Source organism: Astatotilapia calliptera, chromosome 10 (assembly GCF_964374335.1).
Source record: "Astatotilapia calliptera chromosome 10, fAstCal68.1, whole genome shotgun sequence".
In the NCBI taxonomy this organism is placed as follows: Eukaryota; Metazoa; Chordata; class Actinopteri; order Cichliformes; family Cichlidae; genus Astatotilapia; species Astatotilapia calliptera.
Window position 1 is genome coordinate 26,633,187 of NC_137431.1, and position 18,648 is coordinate 26,651,834.

An 18,648-nucleotide genomic window follows, 5' to 3' on the forward strand; every position below is an offset into this window, starting at 1 on the left:
GAGTTCATATGCCAGTCAGTGACATCATAGTGTCTGCATCTACTGTTTATATACAATCTAAGCTCCCATCAAACCCCATGATTTAAAACCCAAATGACGACGGCATCTGTAGGCAACTTTTCTGAAGTCTTGCTAAGACGGATAACATTACTTATACTTTAAGAAGGTAATCAGAGCCAGAGGAGAGGCTTCCCAACTCGAGCGCTCGGCATGTGTCCTTAATCCGCTGCTTTTGATGTGGCTGTATGAGCTCTGTTTACTTCTACGGCAATCTGTGGTTTGGGGAGGGATATGTGTGATTTAATTGTGTCCCGACAAACAGTTTATCCACCCACCAAGTAATTCGTTGTAGCGTTTAAAGTTGCCATTGGTGCCAAACCTGGCAACCTGACTGCCATAACGGAACTTAAGGATACACAGTGACTGCACCTGCCTGATGTTGCCCCTTTATTCATAGAGACCAGGTGTAAGGTGAGGTAGATTTTCCTGCCTCAGATTCAAGTCGTTATCCTGAACTTGACTGATTATCTCCTCATACCACAGCAATGTCATCTCGTACTTAGTAAGTAAAAAACATACAATTACTTCCCAAAATGCTAAACTCTTCCTTAATACTGGATTGACATCATGGGATATAACAACTAAACGGTCTTGTTTTTTTACATAATGTAATTCACTGCAAACAAAAGAGGTTTCAGTCTCTCCATTATGTGAAGGAAAAAATAGATGGCATGCTCCTAGACGCCTTGTTAATGTAATCAGAGAAGAATGAATGAGAAGTGTGCTTTCTGCAGATGATTAAGAGCTCCCCCTGACCAAATTCTGATTCAGTACATTTACGAACAATTGGCCACCTGGGTCCCCAAGTCTGCTTCAAGCAAACCCTCTTATTGAGGCCTGACCGCACCCCTCCGCTCCCTCCCACCGTGCCCTCAACGAGACACTGATGCGTCTGAGCTGAGGTGTGCCAGAGTGATTCATTAGTTCATTAAGGCGTCTTGTGGCCATGGCAACAATCTTTCTAACGGGGTCACCGGTAACATGACAGTCTCCTTCAGGGCGAACCCTGTCACACGATCTGAGCAATGGCAGGAGGTACAATCAGTTGCCCCACCCCCAAAACATCATGAGGTCCCCTAACCCATTTATGCCCTCAGCTTTAGAAAAAAAACAAAAAACAACTACGTATACACACTCACGCAGATCGCCTCAACACACAATGCTCCAGCTATGATCTAATAAGAAATTCTGGGTAGTGTCTCTGTATAGTTCCAGTGTGCCTCTGGTCGGGCAAAATTCACCGCAGCTAATGGAGGTGAAAGCACATGGATCTCTTTTTTTCTTTTGTGTGTGTGTGTGTTATCCAGAATCTGCTCTGACTGTAAGCTCAATTTATTCAGCGTTTCCAGTGCACTAGTGCCGTACAAGATATGTTAAATAATGTTTGTTTTTTTAAGAAAGAAAGAAAGAAATGTAAACAATGGGTTATTCATTTATTTGATTTGTATTATGAACATTACATACCAAGAATTCAAGTTAAGAAGTCAGTCTCGGATCAACCTTTTTGTGCAATATTGTGTTTTCCTCTATTACCAAGAAATGTGCTGTGTATTTAGTTTGTTTAGCATGCTTACCAATACGTATTATATAAACAGATAACCTGGTAACCAGAGAAGCTTAACCCTAAACCAAACACGACTTAAGGAAGAAACACTGGAACAAAAAGACCATTATAGCAATAAATATAAACAATCTGTTATATAATTTAATGCCCAGCCTGGCAGTTTCCATCACTCTTTTCTTCTGCCTCCTCCAGCCTAATGTTTTCGTTCTGTCTTCCTGGGTGATGCTGCAGGATGAGCTTTGCTTTGAAACTCAAACTGCAATGTGCAGTGCAAGATTTCCAGTCTGAATACTAAGCAGTTAAGTCAATACACACAAGAATCTTCTGTCTAATTATGTCGTTTCTGGCCCAGCGGTCCTCCTGTTCCCATTTGGAAGATTGTTAGTTTGATTGCTGCAATTTTCTTTAAGACAGACATCACAGACATAAATCTTTTTCCCCTGGTCAACACAGGCAAGGTTTTGCAATCCATTGCTTGAACAGGGAAGCGTGCCCTTAAAGCCCCCTGGCATTTTTTTTATTTTTTTTAGTGAATGGTGTCCTTTCTTTCCCACCCCTTCCTCGGTAAGTGTCTGCCTGCTCAAACCATCGGCCCTTGACTTTGTCTGGCACTCCTGTGGTGAAACACTCTGCTCCCAATCTGTGTGAGCGGAGCAGCCAGTGTGCAGGCTCACTCCAGGCTCCGGACATCAAGATGATGATGATGATGATGATGATGATGATTAAGTACCATGTCCTTTCTTACTGTAAAGAGTTTTTAAGCCATTAGGTGATTAAGTTTTTATGTTGGTGCACGAAAGTGTACAGTTATCATCTCGTGGGAACAGCTCGAGAGATTGGAGCTGTTTAATATTTACCATATATATACATATATAGAGAGATATAGATATATATCTATATCTATATGGATATATAGATATAGATATATATATAGTGAATTGCTTAGTTATTCTGTTTTGAATGCTTGGTTATTTTTGGTAGTTGGTTAGTTTTGGTAAATGGTCTGACATTTATGTAGTGCTTTTCTAGTATTATAGTAAAATCCACATTGACTCTTCATACAAGTGAAGCACAGCTGGAGAAGCTGTTTTTTTTTTCGTTTTTTTTGATTAATCCAAAACACTGCAGCAGAACAGCTCATAACTCCTGTTACAGTGCAGCCAAACAAACTTGCATTTAAACCCCACCCAGAATAATCCACCGTACTTCCTCTACCTGCTCTTACAGCTTCCTGTTTGACCCCTGCATCTGCAGAAAACCAGTTCAGCTGTAGCAAAACCTCTAAATAAAGAAACTCACCAGTCTCATGTGGGTGTGGTGTCCTTCCGTAGTTAATGATTTTAATTTTAATTTTGTAAATCTACTATGTTAGTTTACTAGTTTTAATCGTGTAAGTTCAGGAGGCAGTTATTTAATGATTAGACTGAAATGAGAAATTCATGCAATCTTAATTGATGATGTTTATCAGCATCCCCTGCTGTATCACACAGTGTTCAACCAGAAAAATCTGCACCATCGATTAAACTAAATCAATATAAGTACCAAATAACAGAAAATACAAAGCTGTTATCACCCTGTTTAGACTTGCAGTCATTTCCAAGGGCTATCTCACCTTTTGCCCTATGACAGTTGGCTCTGAAACCCCACATGACCCATGGATAAGCAGCTAGGAGGATGGATGGATGTCACCATTATCTTTTGCATTACAACCAAAATGCTCTTTTCAAAGTACAACCCCGCATCTTAATCCATTGACTAAGTATATCTTTAGGATTTCAAATATTTTAAACCTTATATACTCAAAATTAAACCCAATAATTTTTAAAGTACATTCAAATCTCGGAGCGCTTAAAAGCCATGGCACATTAGTCTTTAAACCATCTTATAATTTATCTTCCACCGCATCCCTTATCTGCTGTATACAAGCTCAAAACAAAGAATGGCACAGTGATGTGCAATCTGAGTATAACTGGCTTTAATAGTAATGAGAAACCAGGGCCTGTGTTGACATTTCTTTAGTTATTGGAAGACATCAGAGATTTTTTCAACATGTTGAATTCAATATGTGGCACATGTTTGGCTAGAAAACAAAATGGTTAAATTAGGATTCTTGTTTACACTTTTACGGTTAGAGGTCTATAAGTTCTCACCTGAGCCTTGAGTCAGACAGTCCTATCAAGATAAAAATGTGTTTGTTTTAGCAACAATATTTGGGGTTCCAACAGCCAAAGATTTCTGTTGGCTCGGTAAAAAAAACACAATGAAACATTTAACTTGACATTTACAGTTTTTTGTTTGTTGTCATTTAAAAGCTCACCTTACCGAATTAACAGGGATATCAGTTTTATGTCTCATGGCAGGTTATGTGTACACAAACATTAAATCTTCAGTTCCACACACTAACGGGTGACAGCTGACACATGGCTTCTCCCTCCGCCCTCTCCCGTCTTGCTTTCCAGCCACTCCTCGGCGCCACGGATGACTGCAATAAAGATAAGTATGGAAAAAGGTGAGAGGCAGGAATATGACAAAGAGGCAGAGTTGATTTAAAATACAGCAGAGGAAAGATTTGGCAGAGGGGAATCATCTTTCTTTCTGACTCCCCCCAGCTCCATTATTGGAGGGAAATGAAGGATTTTCGATCAGGGTTGGGATTTCTGCCCACTTCAAAGACCTTTTCTCACAAGTCTCTCGCTCTCTTTTCATTGTTATATAAAACAGACTTCATTTCTATGGGTGAGGGATGTTTGTGTGGCCCTCCACTTATGTCTGTCAACCAAGAACTAAAGAGATGAATATAGATTTTTTAGTGTATTATCAACCCACCCCGGTCTCTCTGACTCCAGTCCTTTTCTCTCACTTTAGTGCCGCGCGTGTTGAATCAAAATCCTGTCTCAGGAATGTGCACTTTAGTTACTGACTACAATCTGGCAACGCTGATACTTTGGCAACTCCACTCAGGAGCCTAGTTCAGTCATCGCAGTAAACTGATATGTTAGCCTGGCTAATGATCTGTCCACAGCAAGACTCTAATTATTTTTACTAAAAGCCTGAGGTCAAGGTGATATGTCTAGCTGTGGTCTTACTTCCCAAACCATTCACTGCTAGTTTTTCAACAACACCCATACCGGCCAACCCCAAGAAAACTATGAAATCTCTTTGCCTAATGGCAAAAATTGAAATAGTTCTTAATTGATGGATAGTTTTATGCTGTAAATGAACTTTTACTGGTGAGGGATTGTTACTTTCAGAGTCTAGACAAAGCAACAACAGCTTTCATCTAATGGGCTTGATTTAGGCATACACCTTTACGTCAGTGAAGAGAGGTTACGGGTACCATAAAGACGCCTTTAACTCAAATACAATAATGCTACTAAAACCTTTAATGTAATTTTACTTTACTTAATGCATGCAGTAATTGGTAGCATTAGCAGCCCACTCAGGCTACTATTCTCTGAAAGCTGAAGACTAAATCCAAAATCAGTTGAAACTCAGTCATTGTTGACCGTGTAACACGGCTGAGAGCTCTGCATAGATTCAGAATCCTGATTTAAAGTGATGCAGAAGCCCAAGGCAGCAGTAAACTTTATAAAGTCCGAATGTTTCTAAACCATTTTTGCCAGTCGTAGCTGAACATCCTGCATAAGCTTACCCCAGTTACCTATCAGGTCAAGTGGGGTAATAGATGGTGTGATGACACACATTATGGGTAAATAATCAAATTAGTTACCATGTTTAATTTCACTAAAACCTTTGTATACATTCTTTTTTTCCCAGTCACCAGCAGACACTGACCCTCTCTGGTTGTTTTTCAAAATCCTTTCACTTTCTGATTTTACAAGAAGACACTTATAACATCAGCACTTTATTAGGCATGTAATCATCAATAGTTTCTCTGGCTATTCTTCACTATAAGTATAGTAATACAAGTATAAACCATTAATGACACCACTACCTTACTGTTAACTGATCAATCATACATTTCATGGTTGTTTATTGATTTTTAAGATGCCTTAGACTGCCTCAAGCTTGTCAGAATTACTTCTCAGTTTAATCTCTCTCTTTCTTTCTGGCTGGTGTTTTCCTCATGGCTCTCCAGTCCTGGTTTGGTTGATAACTCAGGCAGAGATACTGAGAAATCTGATACTGGAGACGGATGTTTAATCTCTGTGGCAGCCTTCGTGTGTGGCTTTTCTGCACCAAGCTGGAGTCTGGCTGGACAGAGGCTCTGTTTTCTGTATATTTTTGATTGATTCTACACATCTCACCTCATACTACTAATAAAAAAATGCAAACTATTTCTACTGCTACTCCTCGCAGTGATTTAAGTTGTAGCTATGTTCAAAAACTAGTGAAGTGTCTCACGAGTAGGCAAAGAAATGATTAAACGAAGACTGAAAAGCAGGTTAGATGCATTCGATTATTTCAAAAAGCTTTTACAGAGATGCCTAACTTTCCTTGTTGCCTCCTGGCAAAAAGTTCACGAGCTCCAGTCAAAGTTGAGTTATGAGAGCACATGCTTTGTTGGGCTGCCTGCACAGAGGGGGGGCTGTGAACTAGAGGGGATAGCAAAAACCTCAGGCATGTTATGCTCTTCTGATGGAGCTCCCCTCTCGTGGCAGGTGAAAAGAAGTGGGCTGTCCATACCATCTGTCATACATGTAGCACATGCCTGTACACACCCTTCCCCGGACAACAGAAGTGATAGTAAAATGACTGCAGAGCAAAGGGAATTGGGCTCTAAATTAGAAGAAGAAAAAAGTTCATGAACGGACATTGCAGATATTTAACTGAGGCTCAACTGGATTTAACACTGTTTTTGATAAATGAAAGATATAGCAAGCTTTAATATAAAGCCACATTCTCTGAAAAGGGAAGATGATATATATGTTGATATACTAACATACAGGTAATCACCATTTACTTCCTGTTTTCTGCCAACACTGGTTCCTTTAAACATGTTAAATTATTCCTAGACCTCAAACAAATAGTTTCTCTTTTTAAGCACATAAACAAGATTCCCCAATCTTAACAAAGTAGATCTATTTACACACAGCAACCACAGTATCTCTTTTTTAAAGGCTACATTTAACTAACCGTCAACCACAGCACCAACACATCAAAACACAGTTTTAATTTTAAAAAGCTGACTTTGTTCAAACTTTGGAACTATGTCATTCTGTATGCATGCCATGGTCATAAATGAGCTAACATTTAACAGAACAGGAGTTATAATAATATTGCATTTGTAATTTCAAGAGAGAGTAATAATAGTTTCTTGAAAGCAAAGATGAGGAAATGCACATGCTTTAAAGCATGAGTCAGGTACATGATGCTTGTTGTGTCTACACTAAAGTTATCAGATCATCTAGCTGAAGGTCTCCAAAACATTCATGGGGAAAACCATTACATCCTCCTTCTTCCCACTGGATTTACACAGATGTGCTGGCAAAAAGTTTATATATAGTTTATATCTGGTACCAAGTGGAGCAGGCACCCCTTTAGCCTCTGCTCTGTTCCCCTTCCAATCACTTTATTTCTGCAAAAGAAAAGCTGCAAGTATAGCAATACAAACTATGTAAACATCACAATTTAGTTCTCCAGACATTTTTTTCTGTTGTTGGACAATGCGAAAATTTAAAATAATGACTCTAAGACAACTGCATCAGTGAGCCCAATAATCACAACACTATTTAGTGCTGCATAGAGTCATCAGATGCCAGAAATGTCACAGATAATGGCAACAGCTGTCGCTGATTGTGGCTATTTCTGTATTCAAAGTAAGTGATAAAAGACAGGGCTTTTAAGATGACCACTACACAGCACCAGATTGTGTCTGAGAAGGTATGTGTCACCATGTTTGTAAAGGTGTTTTACTCCTTACCAACACTGCAGTGTTAAACTGATGGTTTCAGACATCTCACTTTGTTATGCACTAACAAGCATTTAAAAGTCTAGAAATTTTAAATGTAAAAACTTTTGCATAATTTTGGATCACAGCTCAAAATGTGAAGCGGTTGAATATGAGCACAATTTGGTACAAAGCTAAAATTGATGGAAAAACACATGCAGGTTGGGTAAGTGCTGACTAAACATAAAGAGACACAGCCTGCAGGGATATAAAGGAAAGACATGGCATGACTGGCTGGTTTTGAAGCCATCTGCAGTCAAATTCATGCAAATAAAGCAAAACATTTATTTCACTTTCTATCTGAATACAGTGTTTTGAAGCAACTCTCATGCATCTCAAAGTACGATAAATTATTAAATAAATTCTCTTAAAGTTTTCAGCTGAAATACTGTTGCAAGGCTTCTACCTCAAAGGGAGGTCTAAGCTTATATTCATCAGTAATGCGGGTAACTAGGTCAGACTGAGGTGGAAGAAGACGAGAGATACCGAGCCTCTGGTATTAACAAAGGAGAAAATGTGTGGGCCGAGAGTTGGGGAAAAAAACTCCCTTTTTAGAGAAGCCTGGTGAGAATCATTTCAGGAGTAAGGGGTAGGTACATGTGAGAAAGATTTCCTACAGAAAAGCTGGCTTCTATTCAAACCAAATATTTTCTGATGTGAGGCGCAATATACACTTTTACACTGCATGCAGCTGCTGCTATGCCCTTTTCAGCATGAAGCATTAGGTTTATTTTGAGTTGACAACGCTGACTGAGTAATGACTCATATAAGTGTAACCCCAGTGCAAAATCAAGAAATAGGTGTTTGTCAGACTAGATTGTTTATTCTTTGAGTTCAAATATACTGACCTTTAATGCAGCCCCCCTGTTCTTGCACTATCCAAAAGTATCCAAAATACTTTCTTCTGATTGGCTGCCCTTTGTGTGGCTTCCAAAAATAGGATAGTTTGTGAGCACTGACTGGTGTAAATCTACTAAAAAATCATTTTAGTGAATACATTTTTTAATAATTTTTTTTTTAAAATCTATGTACTTTTTCAAACAGCTGTTAAATTCATGATTCAGAATATTAAAGTGGATGGCACCAAAAACCAGCAGCAACTAAGGTTACAACAGGAAATCTTAGAGTGATGAACTGAGCGTTAACGTTCCTCTGCACCTGTCCAAACCTTCCCAGTCTTGTCTAGCTAATCCAGTTTATTTTAAAAAATGCAGTCATACAATTAAGTGTGTAACATGTAAAATTCATGCTTAAATGAAGCAGAACATCTGTTTGCATTTGTTTTGAATGGTCAGATGATTTATGACTGGATTGATCAATATAAAGCAACAAAACATTCATTTTTTTGTAATTATTGCTATAACATCACTACAGACAAGTCATAGTGTAACAGTTTCACAATAAAAGTCTCAAATGTGAGCAAAGTAGGTGTAGGTTGAGTCAGTTTGCTGACTAAACATGCAGAGAAACAGCCTGAAGGGATTTTAAAGAGACAAACACCTTCCCACAGCACTCCATACAGCAGCCAAATCCATGTAAATAAAGCAAAACATTGTTTAGTGTTAGGAATCTTGTATGTAAGTATGGCAAATTATTAAAGAATTCATTCAAAGTTTTCGGCTACAATGCTGCTGCAAGGTTTTATACCTTAAAGGAAGGTCGTATTTATCAGTAACATAGTTAATTAGGTCAGACTGAGGTAGAAAGAGTGCGCCGATCACTGGCATGCTTGGAAGCTCTTTCTGTTTTACCTATAGGGTTTTTAAGTGTTTTGTGCAAAGTGGCTTTTGTTTCCAGGCCTAATGCCTGCATCGTGCCCATAGCTGTAATTTCACTTATGATGGGGGTCGAACAACTGGGTGACCAACTCCAGGAAACTTTTCTGCTGCAGCTGTTAGCCAAGGTGACCCCACATGCAGCGATTAAAAACACTGGGAGCTGCTGTATTAGAAGCAGTCCAGTGTGTCTAAACTTTGCTCAGTTTGCACACTGAAACTCGCAAAACTAAATATATGTTGATGAAACTTAGAGTGATGATACATTTGTTAACCTCCATCAAGCAAAAAATATTTAAATACAGGATTCATTCAATAATTCAAGGTGAGGAAGACATATGAGCAAAACTGTTTGACATAAAGATAGAAAAGTCTTTTTTACCAGGTGTCTTAGTATTAACCCCCTTTTATGGGTTATGTGATTTTTGGACAAAACTCCAAAGTTCTAAGACTTGAGTAAGGTAGACCCACATGTCCCTCCGTCTGAAGACAAAAGACAAACAGGTGAAAAAGACTACATACCTAGACAGGTGTCTGACAACCATGCATAGATGCAATAATCAGTAAATTCACTGTGTCTTTGACTAATTATGAGCATATATTCTACTCAGCAGTGGATAACTGGAATAACCTTGAAAAGCTTTTGATTTAAAGGGACTGTTTTTTAGTAGTAAAGTCGTAAAAGCTGGTTCCAGAATTGCAGTTTTACATTAGCAGCTGCTGCATGAGTAACTCAGAGATTAAAGAAGATAGGGGTTTTCAACTAGCTGCTGCCTCGGACATCAGTAACAAGCAAGCAAACACTAAGTGTCTGTCTCTGAAATCACAGTCTAGTGTTAACACTTTTATCTATCTGAGGTGAAAACAACACATCATTGAATTCAAACTGCACCACAAGGTGGTTTGAACCTTCAAATTTGCTTTACTGATAGAATGTAAATCAGATGTTTCCATGTACTGTGGAAGAGGTCCCTCCCAGTGTAGGCAAATTTAGTTTAGGTCAAAGATTTCAAACAGAGGAAAAAGTAACATAGTTCATTAATGAACCGAGGCCATTCAAAACATGTGAGAGCCCAGAAGAGCTTATGTCTATGTTGGCTTCGTACCTTCCTAAACATAGTTTGCTCCATATCCTTTTTACTGTATCTAAGAGTGACAATTTGTATCTTTCATCCGTGTTATAAATGGTGTATAGTGATGACAAGTTAGAGAAAATAAAGTGTCTTTGCAAGGTGCTGAGCTACTATTTGCCAAAACAAATAGTGGTGTGCTGGAACAATCTGGAAGATTGTTCCTTCAGAATACATTTCCCCATTGGATGTTCTAATGATGGAAGTGGACAATGCCAGGGTTATGGATGGGCCTCGGGAGTCCAGGCCAGCCCAGTGAGGTCACTGTCATCCTCAGATGAATTCTTCTGATACACTTTGACTATAAATTACACTAATTCATGCAGTTCGGCAATGAAAAACTTAAACACTCAGAGTGTTAAGTTTGAAATTTAAGGGCTAAGTTATTGCGGTTTAGTAGTTTACAGTGCTTCTTCTAAAATTGTGGTGGGCAGCATGACTAAAGAGGACACTAAATGGATGGCTTTGTGCAGAAAAACAAATAAAAACTATAAGTGGAAATGTGATCACAGGTAAAAAGCCATTTTAAACAGATGGGCTTTAAAGTTGAAATTCCAAAGGTGGCGGTTAATCAATATATCTGATATTGGAAAATAAGCCGGGGAGCGGGGCAACTAAAAGCTCTGAACCCCTTGATTGTGAGACAAGCAGAGGGAACAGTCAGGTGTAGGAAGGAAGAAGATCTTAGAGTACAAGAGGAAGTGACAACATGGAGAAGGTCAGACAGATATGGAGGGGTGATGGCCTTGAATACCAGTAGGAGAATTTTGAAGTTGATGTGGAATTTCAGTGGGAGCCAGTGAAGCCGGAACAGGAGTGATGTGGCGTGTAGAGTGGTTCTAGTGATAATACGGGCAGCTGAATTCTGGACCAGCTGAATCTTATGAAGGGATTTGTGAGTAAGGCCAAAGAAGAGGGAACTGTAGTAATCCAGGCGAAAAGTAACAATGATAGAAGTAGTATGGGGAGGGAGGGAGGGAGGGAGGGGTGAAGGTGGCTGATGTTACATAGATACAAATATGCCGACCAGGTAATATAATTACTGTCAACAATGGCACTCACACTCTTAACCTGTGAGGAGAGGAACACAGAGGAATTCTTAATGACTAAGGAAAAACGGTCAATTTTGGATACTGCTGAAACCAATGAGGAGAACCTCAGTTTTGTCAGTGTTTAATTTGAAATTTTTTTGAAGATGACTGAGATTTTACTTCAGATATGTTGTTGATGAGAGAGTGTGGAGGCAAAGTGGATGTAAGTCTGGTACTGAGGTAGAGCTGGGTGTCATCTGCACAGGAGCGGAAATTGATGTTGTACTTATGGAAGATATTGCCAAGGGGAAGAAGATAAACGATAAAAAGGAAGGGGCCCAGGACAAAGCCCTGAATTTCCAAAGGTGGTGGTTAATCAATATTTATGACCCAAATAGGTAGGATTTAAACCAGTCACGTAGAGTGTGAGTGATACCAATGGAAGATAATCTTTTGAGAAGGGTGATATGACTGATAGTGTCAAAGGCCGCACTGAAGTCAAGAAGGATGAGAATAGACTGAATAAACTGAAATCTGCTGCCATGTAATTGGTAATTTTTGTAAGTGCAGTCACTGAATTATGAACAAAGCAAAAACCAGACTGAAATTGTTCACACAACATGTTATGAGATAAAAGTGAATGAAGTTGAATAGCAAAAAGAATTTTGGAAATGAAAAGTTGATTAGAAAGGAAGTTGGTAGGATCAGCACCAGTTTTTTTTTTTCCAGAATCCGGTTTATTGCAGCAGTTTTGACAGAGATGAGAGGGACCAGAGAGAGGAGGCAACTTCTAAAGAGGACTAGATGAGGGTCCAGGTTACAAGTAGATGTCTTGTAGTTACGAATCAGGTCTGAAATATCTGAGGAGTTGGGGAGCTTGAAAGAAGGGAAGTATGTTCAGATGAGATAGTTGAGGAATACAGAACAATATTCTGATGAATCTTCTGAATATTTCAATTAAAGAAAGGCATAATATAATTACACAAAACTTCTGCACTTAAAGAAATTTTATCTCCTGTTTGTCTTCTTTGCATTCTGTGTTGTATCTTCAATCTAAGACAAATATTTTGACATTTTTTTTAACTGTGAAGGCATTTCTCTGTGAGTGTCCTATGCATATATTATTGTAAATATGCACTTTTTGTGTTGTTGTTTATATTTTGAAAAGCAAGGTGACTAGAGGCAAATGTCCTTGTCAAAGTTGATTGCACATCCAGTTCATAAGGTCTGCTGCCAACCGTGTAGGTGGATAGTGCTGTCTAAACTGTAATCTCCCATAAGTGTGTTGATAATTTGAACTCTGGTGACTGTGAAAATCCTCATCCTTCCTGTGGGCACTGTATCTCTAATTACAATAAAAAGATTTCCCCTTGCAGAGTAAAACAGCTTTGTTTTTATTTGGAGTGGCACTTCTTCCTTGAAAAGGCAAAGGGAGCCAAACCATACCAGCCAAATGTCCTCCACATCTTAACAGAGCCATCTGGTTCTTCAGATGCACAAGTCAAGGGTTGAGGTTTTCCTCTAACCCTGAATATTTTTTAAAATCACTGTCCGGCTTAAAAACAGGCTTCGCTGGCCTCTCAGTAGTCTTAAGTTTGGCACACTCATCTCAGCAGTCTTAACCATCAGAAAACACAACAGAAAAAACCAAACAAACCTCCATCTATAAAGCTTTTTAATTAATACACGTCAGCTTATTTTAATTTTACAATCTGCACATAATGTGATAAGTCAGAGGCTAAGATATAGTGTAATCTAGTTCATATGAGAGCATTTTATTCCCCCTTTACACGTATTTCCTGTATGTAGGCTATTAAACAAGATATATCATCTTAATTGGTAAGCTTCATAAATGCTGGTAGGCATATTTTTGTTAAGCTGTCATTCAGAATTTATACTAAACGAGGCTAACTGCCTGCTGGCTCTAGATATGTGGCATCACTCTCATCTGGACAGCTTATTAGCATATTTTACAAAAATCTACAGCCCGGTAGCTCCTAAATTAAATTTCAGACTCCTGTATAAATAAACTTTTAACCTTGATCTAGCATTAGCGCAAAGTTAAACTGAATACAGCCAACAGGCCATGCGATTTGGCCTCAAAGGTGCGGAGGCGTGATAAGGTGGGCATATTAAACAGTGACCTTGAGGACTTTCCACCAAGAAGGAATCTATGCAGCGTGAATTTGCAGCAGAAGAAAACACCGATAAGCTCTGTGCCTCTGCCACACACGTTAAGGCCCCACAATACGAGATCCCAGCCGCACTGAGACTTTAATTGAACTCCCTCCCCTCCCCTCTCTTCTCCTCCACCCTCCCCCCGTCCTCTCTCCTCTTCTCTCCTCCGTCTCCAGCGGGCAGCTAACTTCTCGTCGACGCACCACTTGGCTTCAGTTTGTTTTGGAGTGGATACGGACAAGCAGCAAAAGACATGGCTTTCCTTCGTAGAGCGTTTCTGCTGCTGTTTCTTCAGGTCTGCCTGTTGCACGTGAGCGGTAAGTTAAAAAAAAAATCGAGAAGTAAAAGAGCACGGTTTATTTTTGGTTTTGCTTTTTTTGCGCGTTTTTATCAAAGAATAAAGTTTCGTGGAGGAGTGCAGAGTTTGAATGAGAATTGGATGCGTGTCTCTTCTTGGATGCGGCGACAATTTTCGGAGCGTTTGTTTCGTTTGCTCGAGACGTTGACGTGTTTTTATGTCGCGTGCTTCTGAGGAGTTCATTATCTTATTCCGTTAACAAGCTTTTGGCTTCTGTGTTGAATTTTCATCCTCATTTTAATATAGTAATATATGAACCTCCTGGTGTTGACTTCTACACGTTTTACATGTTTTATTTTTTTTAAGTTGCTTGTCGTCTTCGTGAAACGTCGCCTTTAAAGGTGTGTTTAATTACTGCGTAATTGATACTAATTAAGCACCAAATGCGTAGCTGTAGCCCGTAGAGCTAAGCGCGTGCACGCGGGCATGCGTCGAGCGTCTGAGGAGCTCGTGTGTTATAAAACTCTTCTCGGTCTGCGAAGAAAGTTGGTAAAGGTTTAATGCGACTGCTGTGAACATCTAAAGAACCACAACACTTTATGTAGACCACAGCACCAAATTTAGAAGAGGGTTGAGTTTTCAAGGCAGGGGCATTTTGTTTTTCTTTAGTTAAAGGATGGGATAGATAAGCACAGAGCAGTGCAATGTGTTTGTTTGTTTGCTTCAGTGTCTGTATATCCTCAGCTTGTGTCATTTTAAGAGCCAGTCTGAGTTTAACTTTTGTGAATATTTTTGCAAAGGCGTGACTCATTGCCTCAGGGAGCTGTGGAGGGTTAGAAGCTGTTTATAGATCTTTTTAGTTGGGGCTTCTATGAACAATTTTCTTTGATTCTCTTGACCAGATTGGCTCAAATTGAGAAAAATACCTATAGTTTCCCGGTAGTGAAAGGTTCTCGTGTATTGTTTGTCTGGTCTGTCTGAGTACAAAATAAGACAGAGAAAAGCAGTATGCCTTAAGGACTTGGGGCTCATCAAAGCTATTCACAGGTAAGCAAACATTAGTTTAAGGTTTGAGGCTTGTTGAATAATCAATCTGCAAAGAAGTACAATACTGAATGCTTTTGTAATAACTGCAAATTCTTCCTTTTGTGCCCCTTTAAGTTACATGACATATTAAAAAACAAGGTGGGTGGACTGAAACATTTCAATTTCAATATTTTGACTTTTTTTTTAAAGGTTCAAAACAATTTGAACCTTTTTGGGTTGTTGGGTTTTGTACTGTTTGACAATTTTAGCTATTTTAAGCTTTTCCCTTGAGCTGTGGAAAATTATGATGATTAATTTTTTATGGAATTTTGTAGAAGTAGTAGGTTAACTGGGGAAATACTTGAAGTTTTTGGATAGCTAACTGCAACTCTACTGTTTATCTAGCCAGTGTAGGGTAATGGCACCATGCACCTTCTCATTTTGAAGGACGTGATCAACTAGAGTGTGTTGTATATCGACGATACAGCTGTGTGCTTTCAACTTTATATTGGACTGTTAAATGCTGTACTGCTTTCATTACAGTGGCTGATCCTTTTAAATGAACATGAAAAATGAAGAAAGATAAATTATTGACCTGATATGGGTGTCTTTAAATTTTTATTAGAATCATATTTGCAAAACACATTAATCAAAACTCATTAAGTCAGTTTCCCCACCCAAACCATCCGCCCTCTCGCAACTCACTTTGTCCTGACCTTATCCCTCTTTTTTTCCTTAAATCCACGTTTTTTTTTTTACTCCATCAGCCTTGTCTTAATTGGGTTATCTCTATTTAATCCTCATCTCCCCTCTACCTCCTCTGGAGACCAAGTAAAGCTGTCTGTTTTTGGATTAGGTCATTAGCCTTTGGTAGAGACCCCGGACCCCTAAAGAGCTTCTAAACCAGCCCCTGTCAAAACTGACCTACTCCCTAATGGACCTTGAAGGGCACTTACTCGAATACAATTTGTGGCTAAAAGCATTTCTGCTGCATGGAAATGAACCCATCCTGAGCATGAGAAGAAACCCAAACATGAAGCTTTGTTGATGCACTGTATACAACCCACTATTGATTTCAGAGTCCAATGTTCATCAATATGATCATCACGTTCTGTTAAAAGAATGGGCAAGTGGTCCGGGAATGGCGGTAGAGCAGTAAATCTGAGCAGTGGCTGAGCTTTTACGATGACATTTACAGAACAGAGAGTAGGGAAAGCAGACAGGCCTTTTTAGTTAATGCTGTTATGAAATATTTCTAACCAAACAAGGTTTTATCCATCGGTGCATTTGGAGGCTCGGAGGGATCCGCTCTGAGTTTCTGTGTGTAAAATGCCTCTTGCATTCAGAAAACTGGCAGATGCTTTTATATAATATATGTTAGTGTAACAACATGTGAGTACCGCAGACTTTAGTAAGAAACTGCTGCAACTTACCTGAATAAATATTTCTTTGTGATGTTAAAATGAGCAGCTGTATCGTAGTGTACCGCTAACTGTGACATCACCCAAAGACAGTGTGCTTTGTTGACAAAGTCAGTTATTCAGCGTACCTGCTAAAAGATAGGAGGTGCTGGTTTACTGTTGCATCAACTGGTTAGTTTGTTTGTGTTGTTATTTGACTTTGGTCTTTGAAAGGGTTAGTTCAAAACTGGATTAACCTGTTAAAAAAAGGTCACACAGTGGTAGACCAGCAACTTTCATGATCTGCAGGGTGAAATGGCGATTTTTGTCAAAGAAGTCTGTTGTGTTTAAGGAGTATCGTTGTCATAATAATACAGATACTGGGAAATTCCTCAATCCTCCTCACTATTTTGGATACTACAAGAGGTAAAAAATGACAGAAAATCAGTTATAAGTGAAGAGTCAGTTAAAAAAAAGAGAGAACAGCGATGACACTATCATGCAAAAAAGGTTTTAACATAATTGCATAGTGTATTTATGACAAATATTTTAAGCTTGTCTTGGGGACTGCTAACAACGAAAAAGTCAGTATTTTTAGGTTTTCTGAGGTAGTGCTGTGCTTCTGGTGAATTGGCTCCATACTTTGTTTGCTGATGAAACACAGTTGTTAAGGTAGTCTGCCACAATTTCTGTTTGGTTGCTGGTAGACTTTTCTTAGCTTCAGTTGGGAGAAACATAATGATTTTTAGACCCAAACAGTTCTGTTATCCTGGTAAATTAACATCGTCTATTATAATGTTACAGACGTGCAGGGCTGATAACGTTCACATCCCACCTGCAAAGTTTAGCCATGGCTGTTACCTTAATGATAATTAACAGTCAGCTAATGTGGCTGTTACATAAATGCACCTTCAGGCTTGGGATGGGCACTAAGAGTACACTACCTTGTGACTCCCTGGGTTTGTAGCTATTGAGTAAATTGCTAATGCCTTGATTATACTCTGCTGCAGACAGGGACAGCTGGAGACTCAACAGATGAGTAGTCATTCCCGTTACGCTTCTTTGAAGTCTGTCACTTGGATCGCATTGTAATTCAAATTTTCTACAAGTCCATACTGTCACAAAAAACAGGTAGGTACACAGATGTCCACACAGACCATCGCAAGCTGAAATTTACCTCACTGGGATCCGAACAGACCCACGGATAGTGTAATTAAGACTCATTGTTAAGCAATTAATGTTGCAACTGGAGCTTTATTGGCTTCTCGAAATTCCTCTTAAAGTGTTGTTAAGTGTTGTGAATGTCAACTACTGCAGATGCTAGTGAGGGGAGGGGCTGTATGAAGTTATGTGTCAACTGGAGGAGATAAAAACAGGACTGCTGCTATTAATACTGATGCAAATGAGTACCTAATCCAGTGGTCAGTATCTGAGAATCAGTGTTTTTTGCAGCCCTAATAAGAAGAGCAATTTCTTTCTAAGTACAGTGTTTCCACAGATCACCACCTACTGTGGACACCCATGCAGTTAAAACATATGCCTTCAACCTTGGAGATATTATTTATTGTTGGACCATAAAGAAGTCGAACCAAGTGTCAAAAGCAAGCTATATCAATACAATTGGTAATGTCTCAACTTATATCCTGAAGTACTACAAGTATGATGCTTAATCAAAAACAATACCATGTTGCTGGTGTTATGTGTGTTGAAGTGTTAAATGACATTAAGGTTTCTTTTATTTCCCTTTCATATGCTTACCCACATTCAGCCTTTCTTAAATTCTTTTGGCTTTAAGCATTTTTGATAGAATTAATACACATCTGAAGGACTTTGTAATTTGTTATTTATGTGAAATATAATGAATAGATAGCAGTGGCAATTTGTCTAGCACAACTGCTGGACCAGCTCTAGTTTCAAACCCTGAAATGTAAGTGTTTCCTGGTTGTCATCATATATCATATTTTAATATCCGTGGACAGTAAGCCAATCAATCAAGCTTTCTAAAGATGTCGCCTTTAAATATTTCTCAAATTGTTGAGTTATGAAAATAATAATGTCATTTTTAGACAATAAGTGATGACCATGCAGTCCTCTACAATGTTATTTATAATTCATTGTGGTTTATATACATTTATTTATATTCTAAAAATATCAGACTGTTGAATTATTAAACAGTCAATCCTGTAATTGAGACATTCAAATTCATGTTGACTCCAAGGTCATATTGAAAAATACTTGAAAATGAAAATAAATTCATAGAGATATAAATATGCTA

General features: G+C 38.8%; 1 protein-coding gene across 2 annotated transcripts in view; it reads left to right on the forward strand.

The window, feature by feature from the left end:
- Positions 1 to 13,807: 13,807 nt before the first annotated feature.
- The window catches only part of mcama (melanoma cell adhesion molecule a), a 57,126-nt gene continuing 52,285 nt past the window's right edge, over positions 13,808 to 18,648 (forward strand). For both annotated transcript variants that reach the window (XM_026182990.2, XM_026182991.2), the window contains exon 1: positions 13,808 to 13,966. In XM_026182990.2, coding sequence (XP_026038775.1) covers positions 13,903 to 13,966 — 64 coding nt within the window. In that variant the 5' untranslated portion in view covers positions 13,808 to 13,902. The remainder of the gene's footprint in view (positions 13,967 to 18,648) is intronic.